Here is an 18646-nt window from a genome sequence, read left to right as displayed (position 1 = left end):
TGCTATATTGACCATTGAAACCTTTCCCACGCTTGTGTTTTGGTTTTAGTTTTATGTGTGTTTTTTTATATGAATATTAATTTTTAAAAACATTTGGAAATCTCTTTTGTAGATAGAAGAAAACACCATTATGATGTACTTACCTGTGTCGTGTGCGTAGCGATCTAGTCGTGGAAAAATTAATACCGGATGAACGCCGGTGGAGTGGAAGAAAAAGGGAAAAAAAAGAAAGGGAAAAAAAAAAAAAAGGGGGGAAAAGAAGGGGGAAAAAAACCTCTATATATAATCATGGACTTCTTTGGTTGTAACACCTGGGACTCATCAATATCCTTTTTAATATCTTTTTCTTTTGTTGCATTATATATGGTCCCAAATTGTTAGTCCTTTTCTCCTTTGATATGGACTTATGACTTATGAATTAATTGAATTTACAAATCAACTGAATTTACAAATTAACTTCAAAATATAGGGTCTATGTTAAGGTATGAGTGGTAGTATGTGTGGTAGTATGAGTGGTAGTTTAACAAAAAATGTATAAGTAAACACAAGGTATTTTATTGCACGTATTGCACTTTTTTGCACATGCACTTTTTATGCATTCACTGCTATCTTTTGCACAAGATGTTTTTTGGTTTTGCACACATATACCTCAGAGCATGTCTATTGCTGGGTCGGGTGGCCGATCATAATTTATGATGGCACCTTGCACAGCATGGAATACAACAACTGCATATATAAATTTTGTTCACCAATCTGAATTTTCGTTATTATTGTATTCAATGTTTATCAGATTATACATTATGTACGTTATGCACTAGGCACTTTATGGATCCCAATATTAGACTTACAATTCATTAATTGTGGTTGTGAATCACAGTTCACACTTTACACTTATTGCACTTTATTACACTATGGTCAAATCATGCACTGTCACTTTAAATTCCTTTCAACTCACTCTATAAGACCTTTTTTCCTTCTCATTAGCATACATTCCCCTTATATATATTTTTTCATTTCTTTAGTAATACTTTTATACTGTACCCAGAATCTGTAAATGGATTTAGATACACTCTAGGTTCCCCCCTCTCCTCTTTTTCCTCCCTCCGTTGATATATTTGGTTTTTTCCTGATATTTACAGGGTTTCCCCCCTCCTCCCTACATTTATTCTTCCACATAGAAATCCTTTATATGCAGAGTGCACTTACACCTGGTCTCCTGCGCTTCTACCCTCCGGTCTGTGGCGGCGCTTCGCGATCCCTGGGTAACATGTTCCCAGACTCGCGATTACGCTTGCCACTGATGCGGGGGCGGTACCAGGAGACAGGTCGGGAGATGCGGGTGACGTCCGCACCCGGCGGGATCATGTGACACCGGTGGCCCCGCCCCCACGATGACGCGGTCGTGGGCGTAGTGGTATCCGTGTGTCTGGTTCCGGCCGATAAGGCGGGCGTTCCCACTCCCTCACGTGACACGCTGCCCGCACATAAAAAACGAGAGAGTGCACACACACCTACACAGGCTCCCTGAGGAAGCGGTGGCACGCGAAACGCGCGTCGGGGTTTTCCATTCTACATAGCACATATACCATGGGTAAGCAAATTCACTTCTGATCTCTCTTTTTTTGATATATAATTATTGCAACTTGGCACCTTTACTGTACCCATTTGTGTATATAGACTCCTTTTTTTCATGCATGGGCACTTTCTCATTCTGGGTTGAGCGATAATTTACATTGGCATTTTTATGCACTTGACATAATACTGGCAGTTATCGCAGTGTATACACAACATGTGTCTCATGTAAGCACAAACATTGGTAGTGTAGTGATGGCCTTTTTTGGACCTTCAAGAACGATCCAAACTAATAATTTGTAGATATTCACAAATGTTGTAAATTGTTTGTCTATGTTAAATATTAATTCTCAATAAAGAATGGAATATTTTAAGGAACCTCTTTGTGGGATTCGATTTGTGGGAACCATTGTTCACTCTTGCGCTTTCTTTGGATTGAGAATGACAATTTAAGCAGTAACTAATTGATCCCTGCTGTATCACAGGTTTTAATCGTATTCGGTATTGGTGTCCTGAGTTCACCAAACTAATAGAAAGATGGAGAAATTTGGATTGTGGCTTCCCTCCAGGGTCCCCTGAAGAAGAAGAATCAGGGGACCCAGAGCAGGAGCTCAAATGGCAATCCATCTCTATCCACACCTTCTTGCTCCTCCTGTAGTCCGGGCAGCCAAATATGTAACTTTAAAATAGCGGTGAGCATGGCAAGTCCTGGGATGTATTGGACCACAGGAGAAAGCCTTGAGTCATATCAGGGAAACTCTGTGTTGGGGTGAAGGCCTGGGTGCCCACAGAAAGGGCTCTGAGTTCCACCTCTGGCACCCGTGCCATAGGTTCGCCACCACTGCCATAGGAGAATGTGGGGTCAACTCAGAAACTAATTCTGAAGTTCTCCATTCTCCTCTTTAAAATAATATATATTCACTATTAGCTTTACCTTATGGGTGTTTGATATAGCAGATCTCCATACAGTGTTACATTCAGTAGTAGGGCTCCGACATGAGAAGCAGTCAGTCATATATTAGTACCAATGTAGAAGAGTCTATGCCAACGGCCAGAAATATTCCACTTTAATATCAGTTCCCATATTGTGGGTTGACCCCTAGTAATGTCCCAAGCCATAAAATACTACGGTTACGGTTACTTCTACCATTGACTGTAGGGTCATCAGTGGTCTATCCCAGGAATCTCTGCTGTTCCCTAGTGCCTGCTTCCTGTAGATATGGAAATAACCTGGAGTAAAAGGTTATTAAAAGGAATAACAGGCGCCCTCACCCGCTTCTATGGGAACGCGGACAATCCATTCGCCAAGATTGAATTGTCAGACAAAGTCTGTGACTCTGCAGGTAAGTTTCTTCTCATGTACAACTGATGCTCTGAAAAGTTCCATGTGTCTGTAATACTGATGGTAAAATTCTCTTTCATTGTCTTTAGAACGGGTTCGGGACCTCTTGATACATGAGATGTGTCATGCTGCCACTTGGGTCATCGATAGACAACCAATTGCCGGCCATGGCTGGATCTGGCGGTATTATTGTAGGAAGGCAGAACAGCATCTCCCTGACCTACCACCGATTACCCAGTACCATTCCTTTAAGATCAACTACCCAGTGGTGTATGAATGCTCAGGGTGCCATGCCAGGTAAGATACAATCTGTGCCAGGAGTTAGATACTACCACCGCTTGCTGCACTGATGCCTAGAGACTGGTCCCCACAGTATTGTATAAGGGGGTGCTAAGATCATTCTGGTTCACTGGTTTGTGATTGATCATTGATATAAGCTTTTTCTATCTGTCTAGGGCCGGACGCTGGAAAGCCTCTATTGATACACAGAGGTTTGTGTGCAGCCACTGCTCTGGGGCTGTTATCCTAGTAAACTCCATCTGAAAACATCCAGAAGAGGTGCGGGATATAACATCTATATTGTCCCCCTCACCACCTTACCCTCTCTCCTCCATCAGAAGACATCCAGAAGAGGTGCGGGATATAACATCTATATTGTCCCCCTCACCACCTTACCATCTCTCCTCCATCAGAAGACATCCAGAAGAGGTGCGGGATATAACATCTATATTGTCCCCCTCACCAGCTTACCCTCTCTCCTCCATCAGAAGACATCCAGAAGAGGTGCGGGATATAACATCTATATTGTCCCCCTCACCACCTTACCATCTCTCCTCCATCAGAAGACATCCAGAAGAGGTGCGGGATATAACATTTATATTGTCCCCCTCACCACCTTACCATCTCTCCTCCATCAGAAGACATCCAGAAGAGGTGCGGGATATAACATCTATATTGTCCCCCTCACCAGATTACCATCTCTCCTCCATCAGAAGACATCCAGAAGAGGTGTGGAATATAATAACATCTATATTGTCCTCCTCACCATCTAGGGCAGCACGGAGGCGCATGGAATTTGTATGTTCTCCCCGTGCTTGCGTGGGTTTCCTCCGGGTACTCCGGTTTCCTCCCACATTCCAAAAATATACATCTAGGTTAATTGACCATAATTAAAAAAAAAAATCTCCCCAAACTATTATCATTGTGTCATTGTGATTGTATAACAGGTGGGGGGGGGGAGGGGGGGGTATTACAGCAATGGAAAAAGTGGCAAGATAAAATATAACTTTTACTAATGTATTTAAAAAGATGTTATATTAATTCACAAGTTAAGAGAGTGGTAATATCTATTAAGGCACAGTGTCGGGGTTCAATCACACCATGTCCCAATGGACACATACAGGACCCCTTATCTATGGACGTTTTCGCAGAGACAGTGCTCAGCTATATCTTGGGGTGATCCCTAACAATACCAAGTCACTGCTGCTACAGCCGAAAATGGGGATCAGAAGCCTCACGTTAATGAGGTAACATGTAGGAAGCACCTAAAAAGAGACTCAGAACATTCCCTTCCACATTGTCTACTTGTTATATAACTACATTCATCATTTTTATACGTTTTGTTAAATACACAAATAATCATACCTCTAACACTGGAATTCCAATTTGCTATTTTTTTAATTAATCAGAATGATTGGAGTTCTTTGCCTTCTGATGAACTGAGCTATACAGGCCCTGCAAGTATCCTCTTAGCTATTCCCTATTGTAGTAAGCATTGAGTCTGATGCTATATTATCAGCATATTATGAGTAGTATAGGTGACAACCTTCTACCTCTTCATATACATGGCTGTATCCAGAGTGCAAGTGACCAGGCCTTTCCATTACCGGCCTCCACTGAGATAACCGGAACACAGTATGGCACTAGTTGTTGTGTAAATCTTTGCTGCTAATGGTTGGGACAGTAATGTGCCACCAGTAACCACATATAGAACTAGAGAAGACAGTAGTATGATGGGAGCAGCTCTTCTTAGTTGATGCTGAATTTGTCTATAGTTGAAGGGGAGGATGGAATGGGGGACAAAAAAAGAGAGGGCATAAGAAGAGGGAGCGTGATACATGGGGGGTAGGGAGCCATGGGGGGTAGGGAGCATGATACATGGGAGGGTAAGGCTTGTGCACACTAACATATGGGGGAAATGTATATGGCCGCATAAACGTCCCCCATACTTGTCTATGGCGCCTGGGCTCGGTACGGTGAGATCTATCTTTTGGCCATAGGCACGGCATGTGGCACTAGTCTCTATGGAGTGGGGAGGGACGAGCAGCGCTTGCTTCTCCTCTTCTCCAGCGCGTCTGACGTGTGCCCGCCCGGCAGTAGCCGTGTGGGCACATGTCTGTATGCATGCAGTCTAACTATTTTTTATTATTTATTTTCTGCAACAGTGAAATGGAGAGCAGAGAATGGGGCACAACAAGAGGGGGAACAGAGAAGAGGCAACCACAATAAGATGAGTAGCAAAGCAAAGGGGCACAAAGAGGGGCTCACAACAAGAGGTGGAGCAGGTATTGGGCCACAATTAAGAGAAGGAGCAGAGAAGGGGGCCCATAATGATAGGGGAACAGAGAAAGGAGGCATAATGAGATGGGAGAAGGGAAGGAGACCACAATAAGAGAGAGAGCAGAAAAAGTAGCCATAATAAGATGGGGGGATGATGCCCTGTGCATATTTACACATCTTCCTCTCTTTCACTGCTCTAGGCCGTCCTCATGACATCACACATCTCTCTTTTCACTTTCCATCCTCACTGACAGAGACTGAGAGAGGAAGGGGAGGGAGAACTATGAGTAATAATTCTCTGGCTGCAGCTCCTCCTATTCATCAGAGCTCAGACATGTAAACAAAGAATCACAGAAAGTCTGCACACAGTACAAAAGTTAGAATGCTGAATCACTTGGTGAACATTCAGGCAGTAAAGGAACATGGGCAACTTGTGTAAAACGCCTTTAAAGTTGAGTACTGTCACTGTCTGATGGCATCAGCCCTGTTTGACTCTAAATGTTATATAACTCGCTGATTTACCGGCATTGTATATATTGAACTACAGCACCTAAAAATTACATTTGTGAAAATATTTTTTTTTTTTTGTCACACAAACATATTCCAAAGTGCTCAAGGGAAATTATCATCTTTTACATAGACCAATGTTTCTCCAACATGTAGTCGATTGCAGGACCCCAGTGCTACATGGAGTCCCGAAACTCTGCCAACTTCCTTCCCTTTCTTGTAATCTATTGCTTATAGCTTCTCTATTCCATCAATGTAATAATTTATTTTTATTTTTATAAATATTTACAAATATTAGTAAATACTTTAAGCATCTACTGAGTAAAAACGAAATAATATGTGAAACAAAGCAAGAAACAAGTCTATATATATATATATATAATATTCCTGTGTGTATCAGAATTAGTTTTATCGGAACCCATGTAGTCACAACTCACAATATCAGTGATGTCACACAAACCGCTATGTCAGAATGTGGAGAGACTATATACGTTCCAGTTCCGGTGTCATACACTGATAGTGATAGTTAGTGGTGTGAGATTTTTGCTCCTTTATGCAAAAATGTCAAAAAGAAAGCGAAAACGTTTCGTTCGTGATTCCGATACCGATGATAGCGGCAGCGATGACCAGGTGAGTTGAGGTTTCTGTAAAATGTTTTTGGGGGTCATTTAATTTTATACACACAAATTATTAAAATATCCACATTTCTTGTATTAAAAGAGAATGCTAAATATTCCAGTTTAAAAGTAGTGACCTGAGTCCATCCTATCCCTTATTATAGGGTCACCATAGGACAGTGAGGGCGAACTTTTTGGAGACAGAGTGCCCAAGCTACAACCAAAACCCATTTTATATGTCACAAAGTGTCAACATGACAATTTAAGCAGTAACTTATTGATCCCTGCTGTATCACAGGTTTTAATCGTATTGGGTATTGGTGTCCTGAGTTCACCAAACTAATAGAAAGATGGAGAAATTTGGATTGTGGCTTCCCTCCAGGGTCCCCTGAAGAAGAAGAATCAGGGGACCCAGAGCAGGAGCTCAAATGGCAATCCATCTCTATCCACACCTTCTTGCTCCTCCTGTAGTCCGGGCAGCCAAATATGTAACTTTAAAATAGCGCTGAGCATGGCAAGTCCTGGGATGTATTGGACCACAGGAGAAAGCCTTGAGTCATATCAGGGAAACTCTTGGGGTGAAGGCCTGGGTGCCCACAGAAAGGGCTCTGAGTTCCACCTCTGGCACCCGTGCCATAGGTTCGCCACCACTGCCATAGGAAAATGTGGGGTCAACTCAGAAACTAATTCTGAAGTTCTCCATTCTCCATTAGCTTTACCTTATGGGTGTTTGATATAGCAGATCTCCATACAGCGTTACATTCAGTAGTAGGGCTCCGACATGAGAAGCAGTCAGTCATATATTAGTACCAATGTAGAAGAGTCTATGCCAACAGCAAGAAATATTCTACTTTAATATCAGTTCCCATATTGTGGGTTGACCCCTAGTAATGCCCAAGCCATAAAATACTACGGTTACGGTTACTTCTACCATTGACTGTAGGGTCCTAAGTGGTCTATCCCAGGATCCTCTGCTGTTCCCTAGTGCCCAGGAAGATGCTTTTTATACCTTACACTACACAAGATATTTTCTAACATTTCCCCAGGACAATGAGGAGACATTGAATTTGATAATTGTGTTTGGGAAATTAAAGGTGCATTCATTTCCTCCATAGATTTTGGACAGAAAAAAGCTCCGCAGACTTTTCCGGCACTATACAGCGGACAGTAGTAGTAGCAGCAGCAGCAGCGATGAGTCTCTACATCAGGTAAGTGGGCGCACCTGTACTGTGTTATCTATGGCACTGAGCAGCTCTGTGCAGGATTTAATACACTTTTATTAAGTTTCTTTTCCTCGTTGTAATATAATGGCTCATATATTTCTTTATTCCAGTCTCATCCATCTACACCAAGGTCTCCAACGAGCCTTGGAGAGGAGGAAGGTGGCTCTGGTACCTACCAGCCACTCATAGAAGGTATCTGTCAGACTTCTGTACTATAGCAATATCTCTCTAATCATATGTAGGAAATATGTGATTAGGAAAACTAAGTTGTTGTTTTCTGTTGTACTTTGCAGATCTGAATTCTTCATGCTCAAGCCTTGGGTCATTGGAGGAAAGGTACAGTATATTCATATTCACCATGTTTGCTCTTGGAATATACTGAGTACTGATATGTGATCCTCAATTATATTTTGTTCCAGTTTCAGGATACAGGAGCGTCCCACCAATTACTGTTTCCTGACAGATCTCTCTTCTCCTCAATCTATATACGTGACAAACTTCCAGGAGAACAAGCAGGAGCTGGCAAGACTCCTCTATGATTTTTATAACCAAAACGTCTTTAATAATCAGGTATAGAATATAATCTACACCTATCTACATGTTGGGATCTCCAGGCGGATATCTGGGTTTCATGCATGAAGGGTTAGATTAGAGATGCATGAAGGGTTAGAGGGGGTCGGGATGAGGGTCAGCAGAAGGAGTATATAAAGGTTGTCTCTGTCATATTTATCTCCCCTTCTTCTGTAGCTTCCTGTAGATATGGAAATAACCTGGAGTAAAAGGTTTAAAACAACAGGCGCCCTCACCCGCTTCTATGGGAACGCGGACAATCCATTCGCCAAGATTGAATTGTCAGACAAAGTCTGTGACTCTGCAGGTAAGTTTCTTCTCATGTACAACTGATGCTCTGAAATGTTCCATGTGTCTGTAATACTGATAGTAAAATTCTCTCATTGTCTTTAGAACGGGTTCGGGACCTCTTGATACATGAGATGTGTCATGCTGCCACTTGGGTCATCGATAGACAACCAAATGCCGGCCATGGCTGGATCTGGCGGTATTATTGTAGGAAGGCAGAACAGCATCTCCCTGACCTACCACCGATTACCCAGTACCATTCCTTTAAGATCAACTACCCAGTGGTGTATGAATGCTCAGGGTGCCATGCCAGGTAAGATACAATCTGTGCCAGGAGTTAGATACTACCACTGCTTGCTGCACTGATGCCTAGAGACTGGTCCCCACAGTATTGTATAAGGGGGTGCTAAGATCATTCTGGTTCACTGGTTTGTGATTGATCATTGATATAAGCTTTTTCTATCTGTCTAGGGCCGGACGCTGGAAAGCCTCTATTGACACCCAGAGGTTTGTGTGCAGCCACTGCTCTGGGGCTGTTATCCTAGTAAACTCCATCTGAAAACATCCAGAAGAGGTGCGGGATATAACATCTATATTGTCCCCCTCACCACCTTACCATCTCTCCTCCATCAGAAGACATCCAGAAGAGGTGCGGGACATAACATCTATATTGTCCCCCTCACCACCTTACCATCTCTCCTCCATCAGAAGACATCCAGAAGAGGTGCGGGATATAACATTTATATTGTCCCCCTCACCACCTTACCATCTCTCCTCCAGCAGAAGACATCCAGAAGAGGTGCGGGACATAACATCTATATTGTCCCCCTCACAACCTTACCATCTTCTCCTCCATCAGAAGACATCCAGAAGAGGTGCGGGATATAACATCTATATTGTCCCCCTCACCACCTTACCATCTCTTCTCCATCAGAAGACATCCAGAAGAGGTGCGGGATATAACATCTATATTGTCCCCCTCACCAGCTTACCATCTCTCCTCCATCAGAAGACATCCAGAAGAGGTGCGGGATATAACATCTATATTGTCCCCCTCACCACCTTACCATCTCTCCTCCATCAGAAGACATCCAGAAGAGGTGCGGGATATAATAACATCTATATTGTCCCCCTCCTCACCATCTAGGGCAGCACGGAGGCGCATGGAATTTGTATGTTCCCCCGTGCTTGCGTGGGTTTCCTCCGGGTACTCCGGTTTCCTCCCACATTCCAAAAATATACATCTAGGTTAATTGGCCATAATAAAAAAAAAGTCTCCCCAAACTATTATCATTGTGTCATTGTGATTGTATAACAGGGGGGGGGGGGGGGGGGATTACAGCAATGGAAAAAGTGGCAAGATAAAATATAACTTGTATTTAAAAAGATGTTATATTAATTTACAAGTTAAGAGAGTGGTAATATCTATTAAGGCACAGTGTCGGGGTTCAATCACACCATGTCCCAATGGACACATACAGGACCCCTTATCTATGGACGTTTTCGCAGAGACAGTGCTCAGCTATATCTTGGGGTGATCCCTAACAATACCAAGTCACTGCTGCTACAGCCGAAAATGGGGATCAGAAGCCTCACGTTAATGAGGTAACATGTAGGAAGCACCTAAAAAGAGACTCAGAACATTTCCTTCTACATTGTCTACTTGTTATATAACGACATTCATCATTTTTATACGTTTTGTTAAATACACAAATAATCATACCTCTAACACTGGAATTCTCATTTGCTATTTTTTTAATTAATCAGAATGATTGGAGTTCTTTGCCTTCTGATGAACTGAGCTATACAGGCCCAGCAAGTATCCCCTTAGCTATTCCCTATTGTAGTAAGCATTGAGTCTGATGCTATATTATCAGCATATTATGAGTTGTATAGGGGAAAACCCTCACCCTCTTCATATACATGGCTGTATCCAGAGTGCAAGTGACCAGGCCTTTCCATTACCGGCCTCCACTGAGATAACCGGAACACAGTATGGCACTAGTTGTTGTGTAAATCTTTGCTGCTAATGGTTGGGACAGTAATGTACCACCAGTAACCACATATAGAACTAGAGAAGACAGTAGTATGATGGAAGCAGCTCTTCTTAGTTGATGCTGAATTTGTCTATAGTTGAAGGGGAGGATGGAATGGGGGACAAAAAAAGAGAGGGCATAAGAAGAGGGAGCGTGATACATGGAAGGGTAAGGCTTGTGTACACTAACATATGGGGGAAATGTATATGGACGCATAAACATCCCCCATACTTGTCTATGGCGCCTGGGCACGCTACGGTGAGATCTATCTTTTGGCCATAGGCACGGCATGTGGCACTAGTCTCTATGGAGTGGGGAGGGACGAGCAGCGCTTGCTTCTCCTCTTCTCCAGGTCCAGAGAAGGAGCAGAGAGGGGGGCCCATAATGATAGGGGAGCAGAGAAAGGGGGGCATAATGAGATGGGAGCAGGGAAGGAGACCACAATAAGAGAGAGAGCAGAAAAAGTAGCCACAATAAGAGGGGGGATGATGCCCTGTGCATATATACACATCTTCCTCTCTTTCACTGCTCTAGGCCGTCCTCATGACATCACACATCTCTCTTTTCACTTTCCATCCTCACTGACAGAGACTGAGAGAGGAAGGGGAGGGAGAACTATGAGTAATAATTCTCTGGCTGCAGCTCCTCCTATTCATCAGAGCTCAGACATGTAAACAAAGAATCACAGAGAGTCTGCACACAGTACAAAAGCTAGAATGCTGAATCACTTGGTGAACATTCGGGGATTATCCACAAGGCAGTAAAGGAACATGGGCAACTTGTGTAAAACGCCTTTAAAGTTGAGTACTAAATCATGGAATCCAGTCACACTGATTCTGGTTGCTTTCAGTAGTTTTATTTAGTAGTGCAAATGTGTGTAACATTTCAGTCAATCCCTGACCTTCGTCGGACACTGCAATATAGTAGCATTATGATACATTGGTAAGTATGTTTCACAAGGAAAAAAGTCGTGAACAATTATACATAAAAAATGAGGTGCAATACAGACTATATACATATATACAAAAGTTGGCATGGGTACGTAAGTAGTGAGAATCCTGGGAACCAGGTGGGGAAATACAAAGTCAGATAAAGATAATACAAAGTGTATACATCTGGTGTAATGTCACCGTTGCACCAGACATTGTCGCTATGTTGGTTTCTCTGAGCTGGGACTGTCGATGAGTCAGAGAGTCAGAAGGTAAGTGCTAACTAACGGCAAAAATCTAGTGGGAAAAGAATATATAAGAGAGAGTGAGACTCACCAATTGGTAGTTGGATATAGTGTGTACTGCTGCTGTGCAGGCTGGTAGCTCTGGAGGGAATGGCGGACGGACCGCTCTGTGTAGAAGGAGCGCTCAAACTAGTATGCGCAGGTCTAGGCCGGAAGTGCGTCATCGTGTGCGTTCCACCTGGAGATCGTGGTGGAACGTATGATGCGATTGGAGCATGCGCTATGAACAAAGTAAAGAGACATGTATAGGAGATATACTGAGCCAGCGTTTTGTCTGGTGCAACGGTGACACTACACCAGATGTATACACTTTGTATTATCGTTATCTGACTTTGTATTTCCCCACCTGGTTCCCAGGATTCTCACTACTTATGTACCCATGCCAACTCATATCATTGCGGTACGACTCCTAGATTTAAAGTTGAGTACTGTCACTGTCTGATGGCATCAGCCCTGTTTGACTCTAAATGTTATATAACTCGCCGATTTACCGGCATTGTATATATTGAACTACAGCACCTAAAAATTACATTTGTGACTTATATTATTTTTTTTTGTCACACAAACATATTCCAAAGTGCTCAAGGGAAATTATCATCTTTTACATAGACCAATGTTTCTCCAACATGTAGTCGATTGCAGGACCCCAGTGCTACATGGAGTCCCGAAACTCTGCCAACTTCCTTCCCTTTCTTGTAATCTATTGCTTATAGCTTCTCTATTCCATCAATGTAATAATTTTTTTTTATTTTTATAAATATTTACAAATATTAGTAAATGCTTTAAGCATCTACTGAGTAAAAACTAAATAATATGTGAAACAAAGCAAGAAACAAGTCTTATTTTTGAGGAAACACGGTGTTTATATTATATATAAATAATTTTCAAAGACAATACTAAATTAATAAAAATAAGGTATCACTACACATATACTGTATATATATATATTGTAGAAGTGTGAACCTAGAGGGGCGCTGGAGAGCCACCCACAACCAGGGTTGAAAAGGACCTTGACCACTCCCATCCCTGGCCAACTCCAGAGGGAGAGCTCCCAGCCGGCCAGTGCTGTGTGCCCTGCAGTCAGCAGGAGGACTTGGGACCAGTTGGAGACAGACAGGTGGTCAGTCCCAAGAGGACTGGGATCCAGAAAGGACATTGTTTTGTTTGAGCTCACTGAGAGCCAGAGAGCTGAGGAGGAACCCCAGCAGTGTTCCTTGAACCTAGAACCTCAAGAAGTGAGGAAGTGCCCTAAGTAGAGGCTAGGCTGTTTGTTATTTTTGTTCCTGTAAATGTTTTAACACCTTAACGCTCTGCGCCGTAGCTCTACGGCGCAGAGGTGTAAGGAGTGTATGAAGAGGGCTCACGGGCTGAGTCCTCTTCATACAAAGGTGGGGGTTTTTGCATATTGCAACGCTAATAACCGCGGTCGGTGCTTGCATTTTGATTTTTGAAGTTGGAGAGCAAGAAATGAGCGGAAAAACCCTCCGTCCTTAAGGGGTTAAAGCTGAATAAAGCCGTTTTCTTTTGGATTGCTACAAGCTCCTACGTTACTGTTTTTTGCGCTCAGCACCACAAAAGTCGCCTGTAAGGTCCAGAAGCTTCTAGCTTTGATGTTAAGTTACCCCCAAACCCCACATATGGTGCTTCAGATGCAGGCATGAGGAAATCCACGCATGGGCCACGTGTTTGCTGAACTGCAGTAATGTGGATTGTGGCCTACAGCTGAAACAGCAGGAGTAGTTGCAAGGCAGAAACCCAAGGTTGGGTGACAGAATCCAGAATCAAATGTTTTTGAAAAACTGGTGACGTTTAAACTCTGGAAGTGGAATCCAGGCAATGGACTTTGTGTTTGCAGTGGCACACAAGCGTGTATATTGCTAGTGGCAACACATTGAAACAGTATCCTGAACTGTATTGCTGTGTGAAAGTAAGGCTGACCAGACTCAAATTTTTCATTGTAATAGCCTGTATTTATGTGAAGACAGAAGAAAATGCTGGTTGTTGTAGAGCAACAGAAGGACTGTTTTGTTGAATGCTATTGACTACAAAGAGAACAGTAAAAAGTGACATTATTTATAACGAGGAGTTATTCTGAATATTGTGTTTTGCTGATATTCAACAATGGGCAAGAAAAAGAAAGTGTCATTGTGTAATAAAGCAAAGCTGAACACAGGTGTGTTGCTGCAGCAGTCTCAAGTCAAAGGGTCGCAAAACCTGGAACCGGGTCTGCAGGCTGCAACTAAAGCAAATGCACTGCATGAAAGTGATGTAACTTTTATGAAGCACCTCTGTTTAATGATTGAATATAATCCTGCTGCTGTTGTGTCACATACTAGTGGACATGATGAATATTCTAGAGAGCCAAACAATATGGTGCAGCAGCTTCAAGATGAGATGAAAACTCTCAGGTTTGTGTATGAGGGTGAAATAGCGGACTGGAAATGGCAACTTGAGGCGTCTGATAAAGAAAATGTGAAATTAAAGAAAGAGCTTGACTCCATAAGACGTTCATGCTGCAGTAATGGTAACAATGTGGTGCTGGGTTTGCCTGGAATGGACTATGTCACTAAGAAGGAGTTTGATGAGATGAAATGCTCTCTGTCTAGTAAAGTTGTACATAGTGTGGAGCAAAAGCAAGAGCTGGAGATGCAATTGCAGAATTTAAAGGAGCAGCATGTCCAAGATGACCGCGTCAGAGAATGCACTATTGAGAAATTCAGGTGTGATCTTCATTTGCTAGAAGAGGAGCTTGACAGAACTAAACGTGCTAAGAGTGAGCAAAGGGAGTTTTTGCAAAATCAGTTGGAGATTCAAGATACAAAGTATAAAAACCTCTCAGCTGAATTGATTGATAAGGAGAATGAAGTTGCACACGTGAGGAAAGCAATGTCTGACAGAGATGCACAATTACAATCTGTGAAGGAGACATGTGCATGTGTGGTCCGCTCTGACTGCACTAAGGGACGATCACATCACTCATGAAGTAAAGGAATGGCAGAGCAGAGCTGCAGTTTTTGAAGAAAAAGTAATGACTCTAGAAACTAAAATCTGTGAGCTGGAGCAGGAGCTAAACATGTCTTATGCCAGTAATGAAAGGGTGTCTATTCTGATGCAGGAGAAGGACAAAGAAATGGTGTAGATGTCATCCTGTTCTCAGAATTTACACAGACTACATCTTGAACGTCGAGAAATTGAAACTGACCTGGAAGCCGTGAAGAAAATGTATAAAGAAAAGACTGAGGCTTGTGACAAAATAGACAAAACTAACAGTAACCTGGAACATCAGATGGAGGACCTGAGGATTCAGTTTAAGAAAATCCAATCTGATTTATGTGTTCAAATTGTAGATCTACAAAGTCAAACTGCTAAATTCAAAGCACAAGTGTGTAAACTGGAGGAAAATTTGCAATTCAAACTTGCAGAAAGCAAGGAAGACACCACTCAGAGGTATAAGGTCCTGGAGAAAGTTCTGGAGCTGGAATTGAAGACTGGCCATATACAGATGGATATGGAACCAGGAAAAGCTGCCGCTATTGAGGAAGAGAGAATAAAGTTGAGTTACAAAGATAAGAATGTTGGGCATTATATTGTACAGTGTGATGACCTACAGTATGAGAGCTTACAAAAAACTGCTATTACAGTGGAAAAGGGGAGTGGTGTTTACCCAAACAAGAGTAAAGTGTTTAAGTTGTCTTCCTCTTCTTGTCCTAGTGCTGGTGCTATCAAAGGCTTGAAAAGTCAGACTCCACCTTCATACAACAAAAAGCTATATAATAAAAAAAAGAAGCCAAAATTAAATGTAAACCTTCAGGCTGTTGATGAGGTGAAATCGTCTCCTATAGTTTTGGAAAACAATGGAGTTAAAGAGCAGATAAAAGGCAAGTTTGAGAAGTCTAAAAATGTCCAGTACTATGAGTGCAGTGAACTGGCCAATAAGGTCGAAGTACATCCAAAGCCAAGGACAAGAGTCATTAAGAGTGACCAGAGGTATGTTGTCACAGCCCTTAAAATGCCTAATCCCATGGTGGATATTGCCTACGTGTTATCCGCAAAGTGCAAAAAGAAACCAGACTTGAAAATAAAATGTGCAATGCGAACTTTACAACCTGATGCAGATATCAAGAAGAAACTGTTAAAATGCAGGTTTATTTTAACAAATAGTAATTGTGAATTGTGAACACACAAAAGTAAAAGATGGTGGGAAGTCATTATTAACCCCTTAAGGACGCAGCCTGTTTGCAGGTTAAGGGTGAAGACACACATGGCGTTTTTGGGCCGTTTTTACTAAGTGCGTTTTCAGATCGTTAAAAACGCTTGCGTTAAAAAACGCATCCGTTTTTTGAAAACGCATCCGTTTTTTGAAAACGCATGCGTTTTTGTCCGTTTTTCCGAAATTGCGCAATGAAAAACGGACAAAAACGCATGCATTTTCAAAAAACGCATGCGTTTTTAAAAAACTGATGCGTTTTTTAACGCATGCGTTTTTAACAATCTGAAAACGCACTTAGTAAAAACGGCCCAAAAACGCCATGTGTGTCTTCACCCTTAGGCTCGCAACTTTTTTTTGAAATTTGACCAGTGTCTCTTCCTGTGGTAATAACTTTTCAACGCTTTAAGATATCTCTGTGATTTTGAGATTGTTTTCTCGTGAGACATTGTAGTTTATGTTAGTAGTGTCATTTCGGTGATCCGTTCCTTTTTTGGGGGGTAAAAATTCAAAAATTTAGGAAAAATTTGAAAAAAATGACTATTTTCAAAGTTTCAAATGTTATACTTTTTAGACAAAAAGTGATACCACAAATTTTTTTTGATAGAAACCTTTTGCCATTGGTCTTCTTTTTATATCCATTATTTGTTTTAAGTTTCCATTTTTTTTATGGATGTGAGAAGGTTTCAAGTTTAGTAGCAACTTCTCAGATTTTCTTGAAATTTGAAAAATGCGAACTTTTTGGTGATCAATTCAGTTTGGAAGTGCCCTATAAAGGCTTATGTACTATATACCCCCACAAGTAACACCATTTTATGAACCTAACATCTCAACCTATTCAAATCCGCATTTAAGAAGTCTGTTAACCCTTTAATTATTTTTCCGGAAGCATATGAAAATGGAGTGGAAATTTTGAAATTTCAATTTTTGATTTCAATCTTTCCAATTTAGCCCTAAAATGGATAGATTCAGAAGGAATTTGAGGTAAATATATATTCCTAATTTCTTGCCCCGCTTCTTCCGAGTACGGCGATACCAGACATGTGGATGTCAGCTGCTGTTTCCCCGCACAGCGATGTCCAGAACAGAGTTAGCGATACTGGGAATTTGGAAGGCCAATTTGGCTGCAAATATTTTGTGGTGCCACAGTGTAATTGAAGAGCCCCTGAAGTAAAAGTACAATAGAAAACCCCCCAAAATGTCACCATTTCGGAAACTAGACCCCTCAAAGAATTTATCGGTGGTTGTGTTGAGCATTTTAACCCCCAACACGCTGGTCAAAATTGAATGCAAAGTAAATGATGCAGAGTAAAAATTGCGTTTTTATATCAAAAAAGTCATTTTAGTGCCTCATATACTGTGCCCAACCCATGCCACTTTAGACAAACACCCCAAAAATCATTTTGCGGGTTGTCCCGAGTACAGCAATACCACACATGTGCCAATAATTTACAGACTGGGCACACAGAAGGGATGAGAACGGAAGGAGTGAAATTTTGATTTTCCAGCTCCGTTTTCACATGTTTGGATTTGGAGAATGGCTGTTTGGGGAACTACTCCTGGAAAGTGCTGCCCTGGTACAATACGTGATGTGGCCTCACTTCCAGATGTGCTAGCACTCCCCCCTTCCTGGTCTCCAAAAAGAAAATACTTTATTACCACCTCTTGAAATTCCAGGAAAGTTCCCCTCTGGCCGGCATATCGATGCAGCACATAAGCATTATACAATGCCATCTGCATGATGTGCACGGCCAGCTTCTTGTACCACACCCTCGACTTCCGCATGGCATTGTATGGCTGAAGCACCTGGTCAGACAAGTCCACCCCTCCCATGTATTTGTTATAATCTAAAATACAGTCTGGCTTGGGGGTTTCTGTACTGGCACCTCGTACTGGGACAGGGGTGGTGGTGTGCTCATGTATTGTGGTTAATACAAGGACCTCTCTCTTGTCCTTGTACTTAACACACAATACAGAGTCGCTGCATAGTGCCCTGCTTTCGTGCCTTTTAAGTTTTTGCCCAAACAGCGACTTAGGGAGACCTCTCTGATTTCTGCGTACAGTGCCGCATGCCGCAGTATTTCTGGAAGTGAGGCACTTGAACAGGGCGGTGCTGGTGTAGAAATTGTCCAGGTAGAGGTGGTAGCCCTGGTCCAGAAGTGGGTGCACTAAATCCCACACTATCTTCCCTGTAACACCCAGGAAGGGGGGGGGGGCATTCTGGGGGCACTATAGTGGAGTCCTTCCCTTCATATACCCTGAACTTGTAGGTATACCCTGATGAACTTTCGCACAGCTTATACATCTTCACACCATACCTTGCCCTCTTATTGGCGCCTTCTTGGGGGTCCTTCCAGGTCACTGGAAGATGAGCAGGAGGATGATGATAGGTAAAAGGGACCATCATCCCCACTAGCTGACTCGGTGTCAGAGGCAAGCATGTTATATGCCTCCAACACGGTGTATGTCTTCTGAGACATTGCACACAAAA

General features: G+C 42.3%; 2 protein-coding genes across 2 annotated transcripts in view; one reads left to right on the top strand and one right to left on the bottom strand.

Annotated features, from left to right (window-relative positions):
* The window catches only part of XRCC4 (X-ray repair cross complementing 4), a 294092-nt gene that overhangs the window by 144698 nt on the left and 130748 nt on the right, over positions 1–18646 (bottom strand). The gene's annotated exons all lie outside the window — the stretch shown is intronic.
* Positions 6486–9301, top strand: LOC140119938 (germ cell nuclear acidic protein-like). Its single transcript, XM_072139377.1, has 8 exons — positions 6486–6610; positions 7713–7805; positions 7931–8012; positions 8114–8156; positions 8240–8390; positions 8568–8697; positions 8784–8991; positions 9150–9301. The coding sequence occupies exons 1-8, from the start codon at positions 6542–6544 to the stop codon at positions 9235–9237; spliced, it is 864 nt and encodes a 287-aa protein (XP_071995478.1). The 5' UTR covers positions 6486–6541; the 3' UTR covers positions 9238–9301.

Source organism: Engystomops pustulosus, chromosome 1 (assembly GCF_040894005.1).
Source record: "Engystomops pustulosus chromosome 1, aEngPut4.maternal, whole genome shotgun sequence".
Lineage (NCBI taxonomy): Eukaryota > Metazoa > Chordata > Amphibia > Anura > Leptodactylidae > Engystomops > Engystomops pustulosus.
The sequence above is the reverse complement of the archived record's forward strand: the minus strand, read 5'-3'. Positions and strand labels throughout refer to the sequence as shown.

What these genes read in the sequence shown, in the direction of transcription:
- LOC140119938 (XM_072139377.1), top strand. Translation starts at nt 6,542, where the DNA reads ATGTCAAAAAGAAAGCGAAAACGTTTCGTTCGTGATTCCGATACCGAT. An exon ending in AAAACGTCTTTAATAATCAG is followed by an intron (nt 8,391 to 8,567) that starts GTATAGAATATA and finishes CTTCTTCTGTAG; the next exon opens with CTTCCTGTAGATATGGAAAT. An exon ending in TGCTCAGGGTGCCATGCCAG is followed by an intron (nt 8,992 to 9,149) that starts GTAAGATACAAT and finishes CTATCTGTCTAG; the next exon opens with GGCCGGACGCTGGAAAGCCT.